The sequence below is a fragment of the Acomys russatus genome, chromosome 30 (assembly GCF_903995435.1).
Source record: "Acomys russatus chromosome 30, mAcoRus1.1, whole genome shotgun sequence".
Classification (NCBI taxonomy): Eukaryota; Metazoa; Chordata; class Mammalia; order Rodentia; family Muridae; genus Acomys; species Acomys russatus.
In genome coordinates, this window is record NC_067166.1 from 6,967,340 (window position 1) to 6,990,217 (window position 22,878).

The window sequence follows — 22,878 nt, forward strand, 5'->3', positions numbered from 1 at the left end:
AGACATTATTTTAAAAGCCCAGGATAAGATTATTTGAGTTTGAGAGCAAAACAGCCAGCTACACAGAAAAGCAGAGGGTCCTTGAAACTGTCAGGAGCAGAGAGATAGAGAAGAGGAAAGAGAGGTTTCATGCCTGTAAATATAGACGGTTACACCAATCTGTAAAGTGTATCTGGAAGCATAAGCAAAAACCAAGTGACACTGGTAGTTTTGGATGAGGGGAGAGGCAGGAAGGAGAACAGCCGTGAACGCCTTTGGTGTGTGGGGAGATAAAAACCGTACATGTGCAAGCATGCCACCTTTCTACACAGGTACGAATACGGTGTTGCCATTTTTCTCATGGAAGGTTTTGGTTGGGTAGAACTTGGGTCGGGACTGAAGATGACTTAAAAGACACAACCACTGCACAAGCGAATTAGCAATTGGGGAATGAGAGTGCCACACAACTCCAGCACAGAATCCCTTCAGCCCACTCAGGGTGGAAAAGCTGAAAGTTTTCACTTCCCAGGAATCTTCAGACCAGGGCGGAGGACAGAAATAAAAGCGGCTATGGTTACCATTTTATTGCCCTTGCCTGCAGGCTGCACTCACCTGGCAGTTACTAGCTTAGTTCTACAGGAGACACTTCCTTCGCTTGAGAGAGGCCTTGAGGAAGGAGAACTACAATAGAAGGCCATTACCTGGTGAGGGATTATGTAGATGAGGAAGATGTGGTGGCCCAGGGAGCTCCTGGTGACCAGGCTGGCCAGCCAACAGCCTGTCTAGCAACTTATCAGAAGAAGACACGGTCCAAGCCTTGCAGGAGAACGTCTGCCTGGTGTCACCTTTCCAGGGACTGTCTAGTGACACTGGGCAGCCAGTCCTGTTATTTAATAAGTCCTGTTCACTTCGGCTTTTCTGGGAACGTTGGGCAGGATGCTGAGGACCACAGCCCAAGGCAGCATGGGAAGTAGTTCCATGGGAGGCTGTCAGGAAGTGACTGCCCAGAGTGATGGGTGGGAGACTCTGTGTTCTGATTGGTGGAAGCCCCTTCCGGGCCAGGGGTTTCTTTTCTGGCAAGAGATACTTTGAATTCTCGGAGGTCCTCTTCTTAAAGACAACCATAGGCACCTGGTCACCAGGCTGGTCTTGGCAGTTGGTATCCGCGACGCCGTCAAAGGCAGTGATGATGTCATTGACTTCCGAGGTGTCCTCTTGCTTGTGTTTGTCCCTGCTCTGGTCCTTCTGGGGGACTTTCTGCTCTTCCTTCTTGGTTTTGCAGAAGATTTGGTTGAACACGCTGAATCGTCCTTCCTTCTTCTGTGGTAGACTGATCTGGGAAGGAAGAGGTCGGACAGCCTCTGCTCTAGAGAAACAATAAAGAACAAGAATGCCGTGTGAGGACAGGAACAGGAAAGAACAGGCTACTGACGCCCCAACCCCATTCTATCTGCTTGAGCAGCTGGTGGGCTCACCCACAAATGCCCAGTCTTCAAGTCAAGGCTTCACTCAAAAACTCCCATCTTCTATTAACTCTTGCAGAGGTGGTACCCTCAATCTCTCTCTCTCTCTCCCTCTCCCTCCCCCCTCTCTCCCTCTCTCTCCCTCCCCTTCCCCGCCCCCTCGCTCTCAGTGGGGAATTTCTACATAATATAGCCTCAAACTGTTTGCTTCAGCCTCCTGAGTGCTGTGTGTGTGTGTGTGTGTGTGTGTGTGTGTGTGTGTGTGTGTGTGTGTGAGAGAGAGAGAGAGAGAGAGAGAGAGAGAGAGAGAGAGAGAGAGAGAGAGAATGAGAATAAGGGTTCTCTGAAAGAAGCTGTATCTCCCACTGACCCTTCTGTAATTAACGGATTAGAAGCAGAGAGATTGGGATGTTTCAAGTACAGAGCCAAATTGTCTCAGGACACTCTTATCCCTTTTAATAGCCATTGACTGCCCTCCTCTGTTGGCGACCATTAGGTAAGCCCTGTGGAACGAACAGACACCTAGCTCCCATCAACCAAAAGGCTAAGAGTGTCAGCTGATCCCTGAGGCCCATGTCAGAAGTTCTCCTGCTCTGTCCTGCCGGCCTACCAAATGTTCCCATCAATGGGTTGGCACAGTGCCTTGATGTGCAGCTTTCTTGGTTATGTTTCTGTAAAAACTTCATCTTGGAACATTTGAGGTAAGCTAAATCTATGTTCCCAGGCCATGGCCACTTATACTTGGCTCCAGAATAAACCATCTCTGTTCCCTTTTGAGGTGAGAGTGTGTTTTTATTCTGGCATTTGTGTATGTATGGTGTATGTAAGTGCGGGTACTTGCGTGCCAGGGCTGTCTGTGAAGGTCAGAGGACAACTTTGTCAATCTGATTCTCTCCTTTGACCTTTAAGTTTGCATTGCAAGCCACTTTACCTGCTGAACCATGTCTCTGGCCCAACCTCACTTTATCTATCTATCTATCTATCTATCTATCTATCTATCTATCTATCTATCTATCCACCTTTCCATCTATCTATCTATCCATCCATCCATCTATCTTTCCATCTCTTTCTTTCTATCTGTCTATCTATCTATCCACCTATCTATTTTTGTTTATTTGAGACAGGGAGTCTCACTGAGTCTGGAACTTGCTGTTAAGCTAGACTGGCTGGCCAGAAAACCACAAACACACCTTGGCTCCATTTCCCCAGTGCTGGAATTACAGCTGTGCCCTCCTATGCCTGGCTCTTACATGGTTGCTGCGTGCTCAAACTGAGGTCCTCATGTTTGTTGCACAAGCACTTACTGACATAACCATCTCCTGGGCCTCCAGAGGCTAAATTCTTTCAATTACCTCATGGCAATCTGTTTTCAACTATCAATTGACTAAGCTGAAAATAGCCTAACGTGACAGTCCACAGTAACAGGGGCCTAAGAAGTGTAAGGTGGCAGAGAGAGGGTGGGAGCTGCAGATGTGATGTGGTTTTATGTTTCCTCTGAGAGATCCCAGAAACCTAGCAGCACTGACTTTTATGTACCTTAGAATCTTGCTCGATTTATACTGTTTGTTCTTTGCTTTTCTTTTACATCTTAAAAAAAAAAAAAAAAAAAAAAAAAAAAGTCTAAATATGGTAGTAAAAATACTCTACCAAAGGAAACAGGTAGAGAAGACTTAAAGTTTGAGCTCCAGTGGAAGAGGAAGTTGTGAGTGCCAGAGGCTGGGCGTGGCAGGTGTGAGCCATGCTTAGCTCACAAGCAAATGCAAATGTAAAAAGGTCAGGATCAGTTTTTGTCAGTCTCCCTCAAGCAGAGTTTCTTTGGAAAGCCAGTGCTATTCTTTGACGCTACAGTCAAGTCAATGTTTTCTGCAATAGGGATCAACCATGAAACTGGACCCACAGCAGCTACCAAGAGGGAGATTACAACGTTGTTACTTTTTGGAATGAGATACTGTAGTCTGAGAAACACCAGCACTAAGTTTGGATGCAGAAATGGATGTTTTCTCCCTATTAATTTTTGTTCATATATATACATTGTCATTTGTTTTTCTTTCACATCACATATATATGTATCCATTTACATTTTTAAATTGTTAATACATTTTTAAAAATCTCCCTTTCACCATGGCAATCACATGATCAAATGAATGACTTCCTCAGAATGGAGACTACCTAAGTCACTCAGGTAGCTGCGTAGCAGAATGTATTAACGATGAAACAACACAAGGGCATGGATAAGAATAAAGGCTTTCAGGGAGAGAAGGGAAAAGCTGACTAAATTTTGTATTTATTCTCTTCACATTTTTTTTTTATATTAGTTTTTGATCTGATATTTTGTTGCTTCTGGATTTATAAATGAAACACTTTCTAGTGCTATAAAATATATACTCTACTTGGTTTGAAATCAAATGATTGGGACAGTTCTCTTTTAATTTATTTTAATATATTTTTATAATTTATATTTTATTTACTTTTTTTGGTTTTTGCTTTTGGAGCATGCTATTGATTGAACATTTCATCGAGACAGCTGTCAGTCAGCGTTATCAGTCTTATTCTGCAATGAGCCCAGCAACTAATGACAGACTCTGGAGGAACAGTACTTAAACTGGTTTGTTCTTGAACTGACCCAGTAGATCCGATGACATTTTGTCACCTTCAGGCTTGATCCCTCATACCCAACCCCTGTAGAATGAAGCATTCTGACATTGAAAGCTTGCACAGGGTTGTGTGGAACAAAGGCTAGTGGGACACGAAACCTGTAGATTGAATGGTAATCAGTCCTAGTGTGATGAAAGGAGGGAAAATTTTAGTGCCATTAATTTCTCTCTTCATTGGTATTGGGCATTCCTAGATGAAATTTCTGTACCGCAGTGAAGCTTCAACCAAATTTGGCTTAGTTGCCAAGAACATAAATAATTTGCTGAGAATGAACAGTGCTGCTCTTACTATTTTTTTTTGAAAAGAGCAACATTAAATGAAATTAAAAGCTATGTACTTATTCATTCATTTACTGACAGTGTCTCCTTACATGGCTAGCCCAAACTGGGCTCAAATTCATAATCATCCTGTTTCAGCTTCCAGAACCCCAGGGTTACAGCTACAATATTATTAATTAAAACACGGCTTTTATTCTAACACATAGCAATCACAAACTTATTATTACTTAAACAAATAACAAAACAAATATTTTATTAAAAACTTCTCAACTAAATATTTGGACACCATGATGGTGACTTTAAAAGCTCTTTGACATCTTCAGAAAGTTTTGAGGATGTAAAGCAATCTTGAGAAAAAGTGATTTTGGCAGAAGGAGGAAGAAGAAAAGAGGAGGAAGGGCGGGTTTAGCCCTATGAACCATCCTCGCCTGATGGATTCACACCTGTTACTATTACCGTGTTCCACCCAGTGGAGACCACGTCTCTCTGTGTTAGATGACAGCACACACATGTAATTAATTGGATAATTAATAATGATACTTATGTAATTCTTATACTATTAAATTACTGCAGCCAGCTAGATGGCTCAGTGGATAAAAATGTGTCACCAAGCCAGATGACCTGAGTTCCAGCCCTATAAGCTGTCCTCTGACCTCTATGTGTGTGTCACACACACACATGTGCACATGCACACATGCACTATTATTTTGGGTGTGTATGTTGATGGCTTATAAAAACATTAATGTTATGAGTATTTGAGAGGAAGACACTAGATAGACTCACCGGCCTTCTTGGGAGAGGAGCCTGACACAGGCTGTGTGACCACAGTACAGGGCATAGGCCAGGGGCGTGCTCTCATTAATGTCCCTCAGGTTGCTGTCCATGCCCAAATCCAGCAGTGACTGAACACATTCTGCCTTTCCGGCAGCTGCAGCCCAGTGCAGGGGTGTCCTGGAGGAACAGCACAGAAGAAACACAGGGGCCTGAGTCAGAGCCTTACAGGCTGTTTAGCCACGGTTGGCTTCCACCCAGAGGCAGGCCAAAGGAGGACAATCCTGTTTCTATCCAGGGTATGAAATAGCGTGCGTGGGCCTGGGGTAGGGAGGCGAGGGCGTGTGCAATGCTGCCCTGTGAGCTCTCTCTGCCTTCCCATGTCTGCTCTTCCTGGGAATTTCCTAGAAGAGGAAGTATGAGTGACTTTCAAAGTTCTTTATACACAGTGCCAACTGCCTTCCAGGAATGCTGACTCAATTTACCCTCTTACAGCTGCGTCCTTACTCCTTGAACACCGAGTATGTCACCATTTTAAAAACCTTTGCTCATTTGTTTGGCAAAGTGATACTTTGATATTGTTTTATTTTGCATTGCTTTACTAGTAAGGTTGACTTTGCCATATGAATTTCTTCATTGAAATCACTTTTAATGCCTTTTGTTTGTTTTTGCTTTTTTTTTTTTTTAAGGTAGATTCTCACTGTATAGCAGGGACTAACCTTGAATACACAATCCTACTGCCTCTGCTTGCATGTGTTGGGGTTATAGGAATATATTATAAACAGTTTCTATCATCTATTTCTTTATTACAGTATTAATGTTTTTCTTACTAATTTATATGGGATTTTTATGTATTAAAGATACTGGTCATTTATAGGTCACCTATAAAAAAAAACTCAAGATATTTTTTTTGTTCAATCCTTAAGTTTTTAGTCATTTTCCATAAAAAATAGAAAACCATTCACATTAAATTACATTTCATTTTATCTCTTTCATGTTTAGAAAGTTCTTTCTTAGCTAGAAGACAGATAATCTCTAGTACTTAATACTTTGTTAAATTGCAAAACCAGCATTTTCTTAATAGAATAAGGAGAAGTCAGAAAACAGGAAGAAATACTTACAAACCACATGTGCAACAAAAGGCTTAATATCAGAGTGTGTAGCGATTTCCAGAAAGTAAATTCGTTTGGAGAACAGCAGAAAATGAGAATAGACATTTCACCAAAAAAGATGTGTGTGTGTGGTGGGATGCCCAGCAAGAAGTGCTGTGGGCTCAAGGACAGTTTGTGAGGCCAGCGTGGTGGGACACACCTGAAGTCCCAGCATCCAGGAGGATGGGGATGAAGGTTTCTGTGAGCCTGAGGACAGCCTGGGCTACATAATGAGTTCCAGGTATATCTGCCCAATAGAGTGAGAGCCTGCCTCAACAACAACAAAATTGTTCTTAGGGAAATACAAATTAAAATGGCAAGGAGATACTACAGGCCTGTACAAAATGATTAAAATAAGGCAAAATCCAACAAAACCTGACAACAATTGATGCTGGCAAACCTCGAATTTGCCTACAGTCTTAGTGGGAATTTTACAGGGTTAACTATCTCCCAACTAAGTGACCCAGAAATCCCACTTCTAGGTAGCTAGGTGGAGAAACAAAAACTTGACACACATGCCCGCTCTCAAATGTTTATGGCAACTCCATCATAACGTCCGTAAACCGGAAGCAAGCCACCATCCTTCATAAAAAAACTGTGGCTCCTCTACACTGTGGGATATAACCCAGTGACAGAGCAAGCAGGCTGCTGATGGGATAAAGCCGCAAGCATGTCCTGCTGAGTGACATGAGCCAGTCTCAGCAGGCCCCGTAGTGACCTTTCCCCGTTTCAAAAATCTGGAATCTGAAATGGTCTGAGCACGAAGCACTGATGTGTCTCTGTCTGACCCTGTCTGACAGGTCAGAGCTAAAGTTGAAGCGCAGGTAAAATGCCATGTGGAATCACTCTCGGGCTGTGCTTAAACACGTTTTGTGCTCAGGCTTGGCTTCATCTCAAAATGTCTCATTATGTTGTATGAACGCCTTCCCAAATCCCAACAACTCAGAAATCAGAAACACTTCATTGAAAAGAAACCCAATATTTTCTTCTAGATTTATTTGGATTAAAAATAGGAAATGTGAGCCAGGTGGTAGTGGTGCACACCTTTAATCCCAGCACTTGGGAGGCAGAGGCAGGTGGATCGCTGTGAGTTCGAGGCCAGCCTGGTCTACAAAGCGAGTCCAGGACAGCCAAGGCTACACAGAGAGATCCTGTCTCAGGGGGAAAAGAAAGAAAGAAAGAAAGAAAGAAAGAAAGAAAGAAAGAAAAGAAATGTGTTTGGCATGGTGCTCACCTTTATACTTTCAGCATTCAGGAAGCTGAGGCATCAAAATTGGAAGTTATAGGCCAGCTGAGGTTATAAAGCAAATTCTTTCTTTTTCGAGACAGGGTTTCTCTGTGTAGCTTTGGCTCTCCTGGACTTGCTTTGTAGACCAGGCTGGCCTCAAACCCTAGTACCATTTTAAAAAATTTAGTTTCCTAAGAGCATAAAGGATCACTGAACTAAACAACACTAGGTACCGGACTCAGACTCTTTGGTAGAGCTTCTGGGAGGGAGGGGCCAGTCATGTCTGAGTGATGTGTCCAGGCAGTGGGACCCCCTGCAGCTCAGGATCAGCAGGCTCCCAAGAGCCGCCCAGAGAGAGGGAAGCCACATCAGCCATGAAAGGACAAAGATACGTATCAAGAGGGTCGGTCATCTCCCATCTCTAGTCTTACATATGTTGGTATGAAGAAAACTCTGTAATCAGCCAAAAGAGATGGAGGTTAAATTTTCCACTAGTCTATTTAGATGATAAAAATGAGAAATTACAGGGCTGCCGCGAGGGCTCAGAGGTAGTGTGCTCGCCTAGCATACTACGGGCCTAGGTTCAATTTCATACTGGAAAAAAGAAAGAATTAAATTATAGATAACAAAATTATTATTGTTTCTAAATATTTTTGGTTGTAATACAGCATTAATACTTTATATAGGGAACAGTCCACTCTTTCCCATGTAAGAAGAAAATAAGTGTATCTCACTTACTGTCTTGTACCTACAGCACACAGCACAACACCTAACCTTAGGGTCTCAACCAAACAGTTACTGCATGGATGCTTCCATATTACCTCGTTATTATACTATGGATAAAACAATTCTGGGTAACAATGTACTGTGGCTTTTCAAAGCTCCATGAGACATGAGATTTTGCACAGTTCCCTGTTCCAGGGGAGTCTTTAAGCATTTCACTGTGTACCAGAACTTCTTTTTTTGTAAAGCAATCTTAAAAAAAAAAAAAAAAAAAATATTTATTTATACGTGAGTGCTCTATCTGCATGTACACCTGCAGGCCAGGAGAGGGAATCAGATCCCAGTGTAGATGGTTGGGAGCCACCATGTGGTTGCTGGGAATTGAACTCGGGACCTCTGGAAGAGCAGCCAGTGCTCTTAACCGCTGAGCCATTTCTCCAGCCCCCCAGAACTTTTTATCTAAAGCAGAAGTTTTTGGGGCTCTATGACTTAGCCAACACACGTATCAACTTAACCACAGAGTGTGGCCAGGGGTGGGATGAGAGCACTGTGTCTCTTCAGAGTGTGTTCACTGTCTGCAAATGCCTTTTCCTTAGCTGTAGCTGTTTGCTGTTCTGCACTCATGTGCTTCTGGATGTCATAGACTTGTGATTGCTTGGAAGTGTCTATCAGATCAGAGGTGGCTGAGTAAGTAGCCTTGGCCTCCAGGCTTCTGGAAAGTACTGCGTAAAGGAAGGAGCCGCTTGAATCTACTGCAGTTTTAGTAAAACTTGGATAGGCCATATCTTGGATGATGTAATGCCACATGGGCAGGCTTCTTCTTCTTCTTCTTTTTTTCTGGGTACTGCTATTAGGAAAGCAAATGAGGGTCCCCTTGCAGAGAATGACCAAGCTTTCTGTCTGTCAGTCAGGAAAGGAGGCAGTTCTGGGACAGCAAGGAAGGGCATGTGCATGGCAGGCCTGGGGGTGCTGGAGAGGGCCAAATAACCCTCAGGCGCGGGAACACCTGGAGGTGGGCAGACAAGGGCCTTGGACCACAGTACGTGGAGGGCGCCTAGGTACTGGGTCCCCATGCTCAGGTTGTGTTCTCTGTGAAACACCCCTCTCTGCTCTTTGACACCTCAGAGCAGTGTTTCTCAGCCTTCCTTAATGCTGAGACGCTTTAACACAGTTCCTCATGTTGTGGTGACACCCCCCCTCACCCTCCCTGCAACCATAAAGTTATTTTTGTTGCTATTTCATAACTGCAGTTTTGCTACTATTATGAATTGTAATGCAAATATCTGATATACATGTGATATATGACCCCAAAGGGGGGGGGTCCCAACACACAGGGGACCACTGTCTTAGAGCAATGTCTCAGTCACACAGTGACTACACTGTGTATCTGAGTGTAGCATGTAGAATTTGTTCCATTCTACATAAGAGAGATCTCAGGCAATATTTTAGAACAGAATTAATCTTCAGCAGAATAATCTCTCCACATAAAAGGAAGCATTAACAATAACTTCAGTAGATAGAGGACTAAACATTGATCTAGTCAGGCTTACTGACATGCAACATTTCACTCTGAAGGTTTGTGAAATAAGTCCTGCCTTACACTTGCCAACAGCCACCATTTTGAATTGTTATGGCCATCATGGAAGGGGTACAGGAAACAAGCGGAACACATTGACAACCTCCGATGCACATACCGAGCACCTCTGTGGCAAATGTGTGACGCAGATTCTGCGTTGTCTGAGTTACGGTTCCTTTCCTGGCTGCAGGCTGCAGGATCATCCTGTAGACACTGCAGGCTGGCCTCAGCCATTGCAATTTGAGCAGGTCAGGACCCAGGATTTAAGGCAACGGAGTGGAGACCAGCACTGGGCGATGTGCTGGTCTCTGGGTGGTGAGGGATGATGGGTGGGACGGTTCAGGGTTGCTCCGGCTCTCAGTAGCTAACTAAGGGTTGATTTGTGAGGCCGATAAACATCCCTGGAGAATTCCCAGAAATACGCAGGGAGGAGAATCTGATAAAAGGCCGGCCTCCCTGAAGAGAAATGAGCTGTTTATTGAAGTGAATTATGACCTTGTAGACTGATGAGATTTGGGACATTTAAAACACGCAGGCTACTTCTGTGTTATCTATGACATGGCATTAATCTTAAGGTGAGTGCCATAGTATTTAAAACACCACAGATTTAGTATGTGACTCAGTCCCCCCCCCACCAACACTTATTTATTGTGTGTGAGAATGTTCAAGCATGCTTGTGTGCCATGCTGCTTGTGTGGGGATCAGAGGATAGCTTTGTGGGAATCAGGTCTCTCCTTCCATTGTACAGGGCAGAACTAAGTTTATCTGACTTGGTGACAAGTTCTTTTATCTTCTGACACATCCTGCTGGACATTAAAAAAAACAAAAACAAAACTGGGGTGTTTGTGAGGCAGAGTTCATGCAGTAGCCCATGTCGGCCTCCAGCCTGTGCTTCTCCTACCTCAGCACCCCCCCAGGGCTATGGTTATGGGGTGAACCACCATTGCCTGCTTCCTGGGGTGCTTTAACGTATAGGCAGACGAGCTCAAAAATCTTTGCTAGAAAAAAGGTAAGAAGGAAAGGGGTCGTGGATGCCTTAAGCATATGCTGGGTTTGAATGATTCAACTACGCACAGAGACTCATCGTTTCATGGAAGAGACGGTCTCGTGTTCAACGTGAGAATGCAAGAATGGGTTAAGCAGTGGCTTGGAGCAGGGGGTGAGCCTCCTGGAAACTGCACCTCTCTTCTCACCCTACCTCTTCGTCTGTCTGTATTGATTTTCTTATGTTTGCTTTCTTCCCCGAGGCCCAGGAAAAGGAATTTTCTTTGTTAAATGTGAGGCTCTGCAAAGTGGGGAAGCACCTATTTTGATCTGATTCTAGCAGCTTCTTGAAGTGTGCAAACTCTCTTTCATCTCTCAGTGCTAAAATGTGGTCCTTTCTCTCTATGGATCTTTGACTTCCCCACCTCATCTTACTAACATCTTCCTTTCTTACCTTCTCAGGATCAACACCTGCTCTTAGGAGACAGTATACTTCAATTCTAATTCAAACCATCAGGTTAGCCAATTCCAGCTCCCAAGACCCATGTGGGATGGGGTGCGCGTGTGCATGCGCATGTGCGCGCGCGCGCGCGCGTGCTCACACACACACACACACACACACAGAGAGAGAGAGAGAGAGAGAGAGAGAGAGAGAGAGAGAGAGAGAGAGAGAGAATCCCACATATCAGGGGAGGTACTCTTGTGGAACATTTAAGTTTAGGATATGCTCACTTTAACAGACAATGGCAAATACATACTCAGTTTGTAATTCTTACACTTATAAATAGTTTTGGTTATTGCTATATTTTTTTTTGTACTTCCATGGACTCAATGCCTAAACTAAACAAAAGGCAGTAAGCATATTGTTGAAGGTGGTGAGCGCTACATTTACAAGACACAGGTGCAATCCTTCACTGGGCTACTAGCAATCCCTGAGACAAATCATCTTACTTTTCTGGACCCAGATTCCTTTTCCAGACAATATACCATCAATGACTGAAAAGAAAATCCTCATTAGTAAGGTTTGTGGTTTCTAATTAAAATACTTTTCACACTCTATTCTCTGGATAAGAAATTGTGGGCATTGTGTTACAGCTCAGGGGCGAAGAAGAAAATACGAACTTCATTAAGAACCAGGGCCCATGGCTCAACTGAAAGCCTTCTGAGAACACTGCATATATTCAGTGCACAGGTGGAAAGTCTGACAGTGCTGTAGTCGTGACTTCTCTGCATAACAATGATTTTTCCTCCTCTTACTAAAATAGACCAAGGTGTGTTGTCACAAGCCCATGTATCACCAGCGACAGGATACGATCGGTCGGAAAGGAGAGCGCCTTCAATGTCAGGGGAAGTGCTGGTAGTTCCCAGCACTTTCTGAGTTGCCATGGATACCTGTCATCCACATCTAGAGCCTGCAGGTTACACTCAGGGACTTTTGCCAGATCGTTAATAATGTCACCGAAACCCGAAGCTGCTGCGATGTGGACACATGTCTTCCCACTCTCGTCGTCATAGTTGATAATGGACGGGCCCTGATGATGACTCAGGATGATGGAGCACAGAATCCGATTTCCACTCTGCGAAAGGGGTTGGAGAAAACCCGTCACGGGTCTGTGCATTGGGTAGGGGTTGGGGGAGGGAGATAGAGAGATAGAGAGATAGAGAGACAGAGAGAGAGGGAGACACACACACACAGAGACAAAGAGACAGAGACAGAGAGAGACAGGGAGCGAGGGGGACAGAGACAGAGAGACACACACATACAGAGAGAGAGACAGAGAGACAGACAGACACACACACACACACAGAGACAGAGACACACACAGAGACAGAGACAGACACATACACAGAGAGACAGAGAGACAGGGAGAGAGAGACAGGGAGAGAGACAGAAGACAAAGAGAGAGAGAGACAGACAGACAGACAAATAGACAGACAGACAGACAGACAGACAGGAAGGCAGACAGAGACAGAGCTTTAAAAGATAGAGGATGGCTCAAGAGGGAAAAAAACAGAAACAAGAAAAAACAGGTCAGTCATTTAAAAAATTCTCTCCTTGGAAGATAAGGACACCAGCTTGTCAGGTACTTGTCGGCATGTCCGGCCCTCTGCCTTTCCAATGTGACAGCTGTGTCACACGTTCACACTTTAGAAATACACAAATTGTTCCCTCTCTCCCATTAAAAAAAAAAAACTTGTAATGTTTTAAGTAAATTTACAGTTTGTGGTGGGTGATTAAGGCCTGGAAGAGTGAAAAATTGAAAAGGAGTGAACTTTATGAATGCATGGTTTGATCTGTGGAGAAGCTGCCGCCCTCCTCCCTCCTCTCCTGCCTTCTCAGAGGTTCAGGTAACAACTTCACTTGGCTTTGGTGAGATGCCGCTTAAACATGGTGACTCTATTTTGACTTTTCAGTCCTGGGGCCAGCACAGAAATCTAATCCCCTACAATTCATACTGAGTTTCTTCAACAAATTTCCATTTATCTCAGTTCTCTGTCAGGATTTTTTTTTGTCTCCAGTCGGGGTTAAGGTCTTCCACACCTAGTGAACTGACAACGGACGGCAGAGCTAGCCTGACAGACGGGTCACCTAGGCGACAAACTGCTCACTAGATCTCTCTTTTGACATCCTCATTTCACTGGACCGGTGGCCGTGAGGACACTTGTACATTTAAATTCAATGTTAATAGAGCGATGAGAAGGAGGACCGAGCAGTGACGTGAGCATGCAGAGAAAAGGCCTGTTCCTCAGTCCTGCATGATGGTATTTTGTTGCAGCTTACATTGGAGATTCCTACCACACCTCCACATCCTCTCAGGTGCCCAGGATCCATCCTGCAACGTGGCACATGCTGAGCTTTTCCATCCCATAGGACAGGGAAAGTGCCTGAGGACAGGAGCAGAGGGCAGTGGCAGAGGCTGGGCAGGAGCTGGGCTCCTGACGCAGGGACTCGAGGGTTAGAATTGTGTGTGCAGGCTTCATGGCCTAACCAGAGAATTTCAAGGTGGTGACCACACCGTCCTGGATCTCAGGTGTCTCAGGGAGAGGGCTCCCTCCTGGACCTTGGTCATCCAGCTAGCCTTTGTTCTATGGGACGTGGATATAACTCCATCAACTAGGTAACCGTGCGCCGTGCCTGCCTTTCACAAGAAGCGGGCTACTTTTATCACACAGGGTTTTTTTTTACCAGTTTTTTCTAGAGTCTTTCACAGGATATTCCTCAGTGCATTTTAAATGCTCAGGAATACAGATGAAACAATCAAGAGACTTTTTTCTTTTCTTGGAAAGTACCAGCTCCTAGGAAAGGAAAGGAAAGCAGAGAGTGCCAGCATGGTGTATTTGCTTTGTTTACAGTTTCCTGGAAGAGAAAAGGACTTCAGGTTGCCAAGGGGATTCAAAGGGCAAAACACCCCACGTACAGTTTCCCCTCTTTGTAGAAGAGGGAGCATTAAGGACAGATGAAAAAAAAAAAAAACAAAAGGATACACCTCACCTCTCTGTCCTTTTTCCTCGCCTGACCCATGCGAGGAGTCACTTGGCAGTGGCTGCAGCCCAGCTTAGGGTACCTGTGTCTGCCTCGTCTAAATTTCTGACCAGCTTGGGGCTGGAATACTGTAGACCGCCCTCTGAGTAAGGGCAGGCTAGAAATCGCACCTCACTCTACACTTTTCTTCCACTGTGGCTCTTGTTGTGGCTTTTCCAGGTAACTCCTTTGTGTGTTGCTGAGTCTCACATATAACATTGTTGTTATTTGTATTTTGCTTTTTTCTTTATGAGCTTTCTACAGACATAAGGGTGGTAGCTGAGTACATAGAGAGAGTGCACACTGCTTAATTATTTTTTTTTCCCTTCCTTCCTTCCTTCCTTCCTTTCTTTTTGGAGACAGGGTTTCTCTGTGTAGCCTTGGCTGTCCTAGATTCACTTTGTAGACCAGGCTGGCCTTGAACTCACAGTGCTCCTCCTGCCTCGGCCTCCTGAGTGCAGGGTGTGAGCCACCACACCGAGCTTGCTTAGTCCTTTTCTAAACCACTCCTGACAATGACCCCAGGGGGAAGCTACTGTCATTCTCTCCATAGTGGGGAGGTCAGACAACCAGGGTGAGGGGGACTGGGGAATTTGCTGCAGACTACAGCTAAGAATTAGCTGAGCCAGGATGCACTCTGGAGAGTTTGTATGCTTTGGTCTAGGAGAAAAGGGATCTTGAATTAATATGTTGCTGTATGTGAAAAAAAAGAAAAAAGAAAACAAACAAACCAAACCAAAACCCAAATCAACATATCCTGACTGTGGATCCCTTTTATTTTAGGTGTCTGTCTTGGTTTGAATGAGAACGGCCCGTATAGGCTCGTATATTTGAATGCTTGCTCCCTAGTTGGTGGAACTGTTTTGGAAGGATAAGAAGGTGTGGCCTTGTTGAAAGAGGTGCATCACTAGGTGTGGGCTTTGAGTCACAAGTCCAGTTTCTCTCTCTTTCCCTCCCTCCTTCCCCCACCCCTCTCTCTGCTGTCTGTTGATCAGGATGTAAGCTCTCAGCTACTACTCCAGCACCAAGCCCGCCTGCTTGCTGCCATGTTCCCCTCCATGATGGTCATGGACTAACCCTCTGAAACTGGAAGTCACTAAATACTTTCTAAGAATTGCTTTGGCCATGGTGTTTCATCACAGCAACAGAACAGTAACCAAGACAGCGCCCTTTGCAGGAGGCTCCGTAGGAGGCAATAGGACCAGTTGGTTATCTGCACATGTGCGGGGAACTGTAATGGTTAATCTTCATTATCAACCTGACTGTACTAGAATCATCAAATCACCATGGAAACACATCTCTGGGTGTCTGTATTGTGAAGGTGCTTCCACAGAAGTGTCACATCACTGGGTGTGTCTGTGAAGGTGCTTCCACAGAAGTGTAAGAGAATGGTAGACTTACTCTGAATGTGAGCAACACCATGCCACTGGCTAGAGTCCCAGACTGTATAAAAAAGGAAGGCAGCAGAGCACAAAAGTGCAACTGCTTCCTCCCTGTGGCTGCAATGTGATCAGCTGCCACCAGCTCTTGCTGCCGGCTTCCTTCCATGATGCACTGCGGCCCCTCAAAGTACCTTTTTATTCCTAAGTTGCCTTTGTCATAGCAACAAGGATAATAATTAATGCACAATAAGGTTTCAGGAAATTCTGGTAGTCTTCCTACCTTGAATGAGGGGATATAAACATCACTCATCATGTGCTAGTGAGCGTACAAAGCTCAGGCCAACGTGTTAGTGTCTATGCTTTAGTCACGTCTCCTGAAAAGCCTGCGTGTTTCTATGACGTGCTAAAGCTGTAGCCAGACAAATTAGACCGGGATGGAGATGATGAGTCTGCAGAGTAAGCATTTGAGAATTGGCTCCGGGCTAAGCAGCAGCTGAAAGGAACACAATACCTCTGAACTATTAGAGTCTGAACTGTTCCCCATCAACCTTTTAGGGGCCAGAGTCCTAACTATTGCAATAAGACAGGAGAATGGAGGGAAAATAGGATGACTGGGAAGGAAAAGCTATAATGGACTTTTCAGGTATAATGTGGGGGTCTAGGTAGAATAGTTGAAAATACAGCAAAACCCAAAGCACTAAAAGTAAGAAACAATCATAAGTTTTCAGGATATAAGACATATATTATACAAAAGACAAAATTTTGTTTTTGTATATATTGGCAACTAACAAATTGAATTTGAAATTAGAAACTGCTGTTTGGGATGTGGTTTGTCTTTTATAAAACTCATTCTGAAATTTAATTTCCAATAAAATGGAGTGTGTGTGTGTGTGTGTGTGTGTGTGTGTGTGTGTGTGTGTTGGGGAAGGGAAGGAGGGAGAAGAAGGGAGAGAAAAGGAGAGGAAAGGGAGGGAGGGAAGGAAGGAGGGAGGGAGGAAGAGAGAGACAGAGACAGAGAGATGGGTAGTGTGTGCCCGTATATGTACTAGTGCACACTCATATGTGTGCATATGTGGGGGCCAGAGGTTGATGTTGCGTGACTTTGCCCTCCACTCTCTACCTTGTTTTCTGAGACAGGGCATCTCATTGAACATGGAGCAGTGAGCTCTAGGGATCCTTCTGTTTCTCCAATGTAAGAGTATTGCACAGTGGGCCATCTAAGAGGTAATTACATTGTGTGTGTGTGTGTGTGCGCGCGCGCGTGCATGCACTCTTAGGAGATAATGTCGTTCTGGGGAGTGTGCCCCGGTTCTTCTGAGCGTGGGTTGTTGTGAAGTGTCTCTCTCCTCTGTTTTTATGTGCTCGCACACATGCCGTTTTCCTCCCTTCCTAGTTACCTTTTCTTCATGGAACAGTATGAGGCTCTTGTCAAACACTGAGCATACCTGGCACCATGCTCTTGAATTTCCAAATTATGAGCTAAATAAACATCTTTTCTTTCAAAATGACTGAGTCTCAGTGCTTCTTTTATAGGAAAATAAAACAGACCAAGATAAAAGCACAGTGTCAGCTTGGAAGCATGGCTGAGCAGTTATGAACACTGACTGCTGTTCCAGAGGACCTGGGTTTAAACCCTAGCACCCTCATGGTGGCTCATCTATAACCAACTCTAGTTCCAGGGCATCCATGCTCTCTTCCGACCTCCACAGACAACAAACATAGACGTGGTGCAAAGACATACATGAAGGCAAACTACCCATACACATTAAAAAGTAAATGCCATGTAGGTGAGCCTGAAATACTTTAACTAAACAAGGAAAGTTTTTCCATGATCACAGTTGGCAAAAGCAGTGTTGTCAAGATGCCTTTTCCTCTCAACTTGATCTTCTGTTTCAATGTATTTCCAATAAACATTGATTAACTGACTCTGAAGATTATATGAAGAAGCAAAACACCCAGAAAAGACAAAAAATGTCGAGGAAGAACAGTAGTCTGAGGACTGCTATTTTACTTAAAGACTTGCTATTATCCATAGCTGTCAAGACAGTATGGCTATAGACACACAGTGGAATCTTCTAGACAGACAGGAGGATAAGAAAGAGCCAATGGCCATTGTAGCGTATCCTTATAAAATAGGAGCCTATAAAATAGGAGCGGAAGTTGAAGTTAGTTTGAAGGTCCAATGTTCCACATCTCTACTGCTCTGGTTATTTGTGTCAAATACAAAGGCCTAATTATTTCCAAGCATTGTAGTTTCAGAGGTGATCTCATTGTACAGTCCGAGAGAAAGGCAGGAAGTTGAGGAAAGGACTAAGTGACAATGGGAAGTAGACTCATTCATGTGGAAACACTTGGGCCTGAGCAACAAGGAGCAAGATGCAGAAGACCAGGGTAGCAGTGATCGCCACAGTTACTCCTAGTCTTCGCTGTATAAAGGGCAGAATACACAGCCTGGGAATTTGACTATCAATACTAACCACGTGGAAGGGAAAGGGGACACCAGCCCTCCAGAGCCAGGGTTCTTTATACGTCGCTGTAGTTACCAACTGTCATTGAGTAGAGAGAGCTGTGGACTCTTGGCTCATTAAAAAGGAATGCAAGCACATACCACCTGCACATAGAATACTGGGCACCACTGTGGGGTACTGAAAGGAACCAGATCTATAGTAGATGCTCCAGAAGAAAAAAAAAGTTGAGTGATGGAGTAAGTACATGAGGCATTACCTGGGCACCATCACCGTCAGAATGCAAGCATTGAAGATGAGAGTAGATAAGACACTGGCGTCCATTAATGTGAGTTCTTCTATGACAGCAGTTCTTAATCCTAGAAGCATATTTTAATGTTCTGGGAGGAGGAAGGAGCTTTAATAACACCCACATCTGGGATCCATCTTAGAACAGCTGAAGGAGAATGTAAGAGCTGGGGCTAAGCATCCATATTACTTAAAAGCTCTTTAGATGAGCTGGCGTTGCTATCATTTACAGCACGATCACTTAGAGCAGAGGCTGTCAACCTTCCCGATGCTGTGACCCTGTAATACAGTTCCTCGTGTGGTGGTGACCCCAACCATGAAATTGTTTTCATTGCTACGTCATAACTATAATTGCTGGTATGAACCTTAACATAAATATCTGTGTTTTCCATTGGTTGTAGGTGACCCCTATGAAAGAGTCCTTCAACCCTCAAACGGGCCACAATCCACAGGCCGAGAACTGGTGATTTAGAGAGTAAGGTACTCAATACAACAAGCAATTGTCTTTAAAAGTTAGGGATCATGCCGTGCGGGGTGGCCTTTAATCCCAGCACTCCGGAGGCAGAGGGAGGCGGATTGCTGTGAGCTCAAGGCCAGCCTGGTCTACACAGAGGGTCCAGGATAGCCAGGGCTAAACAGAGAAACCCTGTCTAAAAAAAAAAAAAAGTTAGGGATCATAACAGAGCCACCCATTTCTTCCAGCTCCATCATACACCCTATAGCCGTCATGTGAACAGTTTCCTTCATACCCTCCCTTTCCTGTATAATTGGAGTTGAGCTGCACGGGTATGGGGGGCTCTCCTTAGATCAAACCCGGGCTGTCATGGAAATTGAGAGTGTGTTGCTCTGGCTTTAGCTAAACTGCCATCTGGATGATAGGAACAGAGACCTCATCTCCTGAGGGCTGGGGTGGAGTTCCGGAGTCAGCCATCGCGCAAGGCCTGCTGGGACTTCTTTCCATTGCGAGGGCTAATGTAGGGGCTGACCTGTGGCTGGGATTGAGGACAAGGGTGCACGTATGATTAAATAATGAGAGTGTGTAGGAGGACGCCAAGGCAGGAGGGGACGAAAAAAAACAACTCTTGCTCACTTTGTGATTTTGCCCAGGGCTGGGTCCAGTGCCCTGTAACTGCCCCCGCCAAGTTTAGAGGCATGAAAACAGAGCAGTTTCCAAATGGCTTGTTTTTCCTTTACCTCAGGCACACGTGTGAGTCCTGAAAGTCCCAGGTGCTACCTCTATCAACATGAAAACACTGAGTGAAACTGCAGCTGGGTAGCAGAGGTGACTTTCCCGCGGTTCTGAAAGGCTACCCTGCCTGGCCAGTCACAGGAAAGAGTGGGGGTCTCTGCAGCGGTGTGGAAAGCTGACTTGCTGAGGGCAGCAGCACCCAGCCGTTCTCCTTGAGGGTGAGGAATAGCTAACTCGGCTCATTTGTTTGTGAGCCATGCCCTTGGCAATAGGCTAGGCTTCAGAGCGATTAGCTGGCTTCTTCGGCTCAGTCTGACTTTCCTTGGACTCTAGAATTCACAGGCCTATTCTATTTATGGCTGTGCAGACTGAGGTGGCTTGAGTCCTGTAACTGTGACAGGGGAGTGCGAGTCCTTGGTTTTTTCACTGTTCTGTGCAAAAGTCAGGATCGTCTTCAGTGGCATGACTAGGGAGGGTTGGGATGGAAAAAAGTGAGCTCCAGTTGAAAGAGTTTGAAAGGATTTGCCCGATAATTCTCCGAAGGTTTCTGTAAACCAATAGTAACCGTTGAGAGTAAAGCGCACAAGCATGTGTATGTGCCTGCCTGGATGTGCGCATGCGCTCCTGTGCGTGTAGCTGTGGGTGGGTGCGTGCGTGCGTGCGTGCGTGCGTGCGTGTCTGCGTATCAGACTTGCTATTGCCTTTCTGGAGATGGGAGGAGGTAAAGGAGCAGAGACTGTCCTCGTTCTATCGTATACATTTCAAATAAATGTCAGGACCAGCATGTGTGACCGGTCCCACTTTTGTGGTTGACCTGTTCAGAAAATGCTTAACATGGCTTTACATCCTTTAAACGTGAGATAAGCTCACTCACGGCCTGCTTTCTCACCTGGACTGCCCAGTGGAGAGCTGTTTTAAAGTCCTTGTCCACGAGGGTGGGGTCTGCCCCCTTCTTCAATAGCATTTGGGTGTGCTGAGGCCGGTTGTGGAAAGCTGCCCAATGGAGTGGCGTCATTCCCTGCAACGTGATGATCAAAGGGAACAGAAGTAAACACAGGCTCCTGGGGGAAACAGGATCACATTCCTCCGGGGGCCAGCAGGCCACAGCCCCTATGGCTGCTACTTTTTACTTCATTCATTCATTAAACCGTTTGAGGGTTAGTTGGCGATTAACTTTTTTTTTTTTTTTTTTGTCAAGTTAATAGCTGTTGATTATCCAAAAGTCAGTGTGAGAAACAAGATGCCTGCCCTGGTTGGGATTGGGCTGTGGAAAAAAATGAAGGTGCATCTCAGTACTCGGGGAGGCAGAGGCAGGCAGATCTCTGTGAGGTAGAGGCCAGCCTGGCATCCAAAACGAGACCAAGGCAGCCAAGGCTACACAGGGAAACCCTATCTCAAAAAAACTAAAAACTGAAAATGAGAGGGGGGGGGGGATGTAAAATGAATTCTCCTTTAGTCTTTAGTGATTGCTGCTACCCGCTGGTCAATCTACACTTCAGAATTTTTGGCGAGTGTTCTAAAAGATCTCATTCTTAGAACCTCTACTAACTGAGGAGGAGATGGCCCAGTCTGTGAAGTTCTTAACCCCAAAGGCATGGGAACCTGAGTTTGGATCCCCAGCAGCCATGTTAAAAGGCCAGGCCCAGCAGCATGCATCTTTAACTCCAGTGCTGGAGCCGTAGAAGTAGGGTCATCCCATGGCTTTCTGGCCAGTCAGTCTAGCTCAATTGGTGAGCCCGGGGCTCACAGAGATACCCTGTCTCAAAAAATGAGGTAGAGGTTGACTAGGAAAGACATACAACACTGATCCTAGATGCAGAAGTCTGACTGTCCGCCCCTCCCCCCGCCCACCCACAAACAAAAGGAAATGTGCACGGAATGGCAAGGACTGTGCAGAACTGTGATGTAAGCATGCGGAAATTCACTGTGAAACACGGTTGTAAATTAAGCTGTGGTTGGCTGTACAGGGCTAGTTACTGTGTCCAACACAGCTTGCTGCATTTTAAGTATTATTCTTTTAAAACAACAGAACTTCAAAAGCAACCCACATACGTTTTGGTAAAGGAGCAGGACAATAAGAAAGTTACTATGTTTTGAAAATATGTATTTATTTATTTTGTATGGGGGGGGGTTGGGGGAGGCAGCCCACCCATGTGGAGGTCAAAGGACATCTTGTAGCTTTGTGTTTCTTTCTTTCCTGGATACAACTCAGGTTGCCTGGCTGGCTGGTAAGCACCTCTTCCTGCTTAGGCATCTGGACAACCCAAAATGTTACCTACTTGGCACCAAGACATGTGTATGTATTATCCCATGGACTTTTTACAGATAGGAGTTTTAGAATCATTTTTAAAGTGAGGAAGCTGAAACAGGCAGGTTAAGCAACTTGCCTAGGGCATGGGCTGGGCACTTGGTAAGGCTGGAATTCAAACCCATGTGTCTGTGTTCCTGGAGATAAGTGGTCTTCATCATATTGGTCGGCTTGGAAAGGCGCTCAGGAGCTGGGAGATTCTGTGTGTACGTGTGTGATCTTAACTGACTCAGGTTTTGTCGCTCTATGCACTGGTGGTTCTCACTAGGGCACAGGCTGTCACCCTATAGCTTGTGTTAGCTGTGCTATTTGACTCCGTTTGTTTGTTTGTTTGTTGTTTTCGAGACAGGGTTTCTCTGTGTAGCACTGGCTGTCCCAGAACTCGCTCTGTAGACCAGGCTGGCCTCCAACTCAGAGATCTGCCTGTCTCTGCCTCCCAAGTGCTGGGATTAAAGGTGTGTGCCCCCCCCCCACCCTCCTGCTAAGGGTACTATTTTATTTTTGCTTTATTTTGTTGGTTTTTTTTTTTCAAGACAGGATTTCTCTGTGTAGCCTTGGCTGTCCTGGACTCACATTGTAGACCAGGCTGGCCTCGAACCGCCTCTGCCTCCTGAGTCCTGGGATTAAAGGTGTCTGCCATCACTGCCCAGCTGAGGGAGTACTATTTTAAATGTAATTTTTACCCCACTTTTATTGGTTAGAAAAGCAGTCAGGCATTCTGTCAGGCATTGCCAAACCTTCATCTCCAGTAGGGTTCATTCTGAAAGAACAGTAATGGGCCTCTTCTCATTTCCCCTTTTCTACTGAGTGCTGGGATTAAAGGCGTGGACAACCATGGCTGGCTAGAAATGACTCTATGCCCACCCACCATGACTTGACTCAACTTCCCTGAATACTATTATATTGTAAACAATG

The 22,878-nt window shown here is 45.0% G+C and overlaps 1 protein-coding gene across 1 annotated transcript in view; it reads right to left on the minus strand.

Annotated features, from left to right (window-relative positions):
* Ankrd55 (ankyrin repeat domain 55) overlaps positions 1–22,878 on the minus strand; it is a 107,072-nt gene that overhangs the window by 14,276 nt on the left and 69,918 nt on the right. The window contains exons 6-9 of the mRNA XM_051172369.1: positions 20,545–20,673; positions 12,201–12,385; positions 5,159–5,326; positions 681–1,345 (exon numbers count right to left, since the gene is read on the minus strand). Of these exons, the coding sequence (XP_051028326.1) occupies positions 681–1,345; positions 5,159–5,326; positions 12,201–12,385; positions 20,545–20,673 (1,147 nt within the window). The remainder of the gene's footprint in view (positions 1–680; positions 1,346–5,158; positions 5,327–12,200; positions 12,386–20,544; positions 20,674–22,878) is intronic.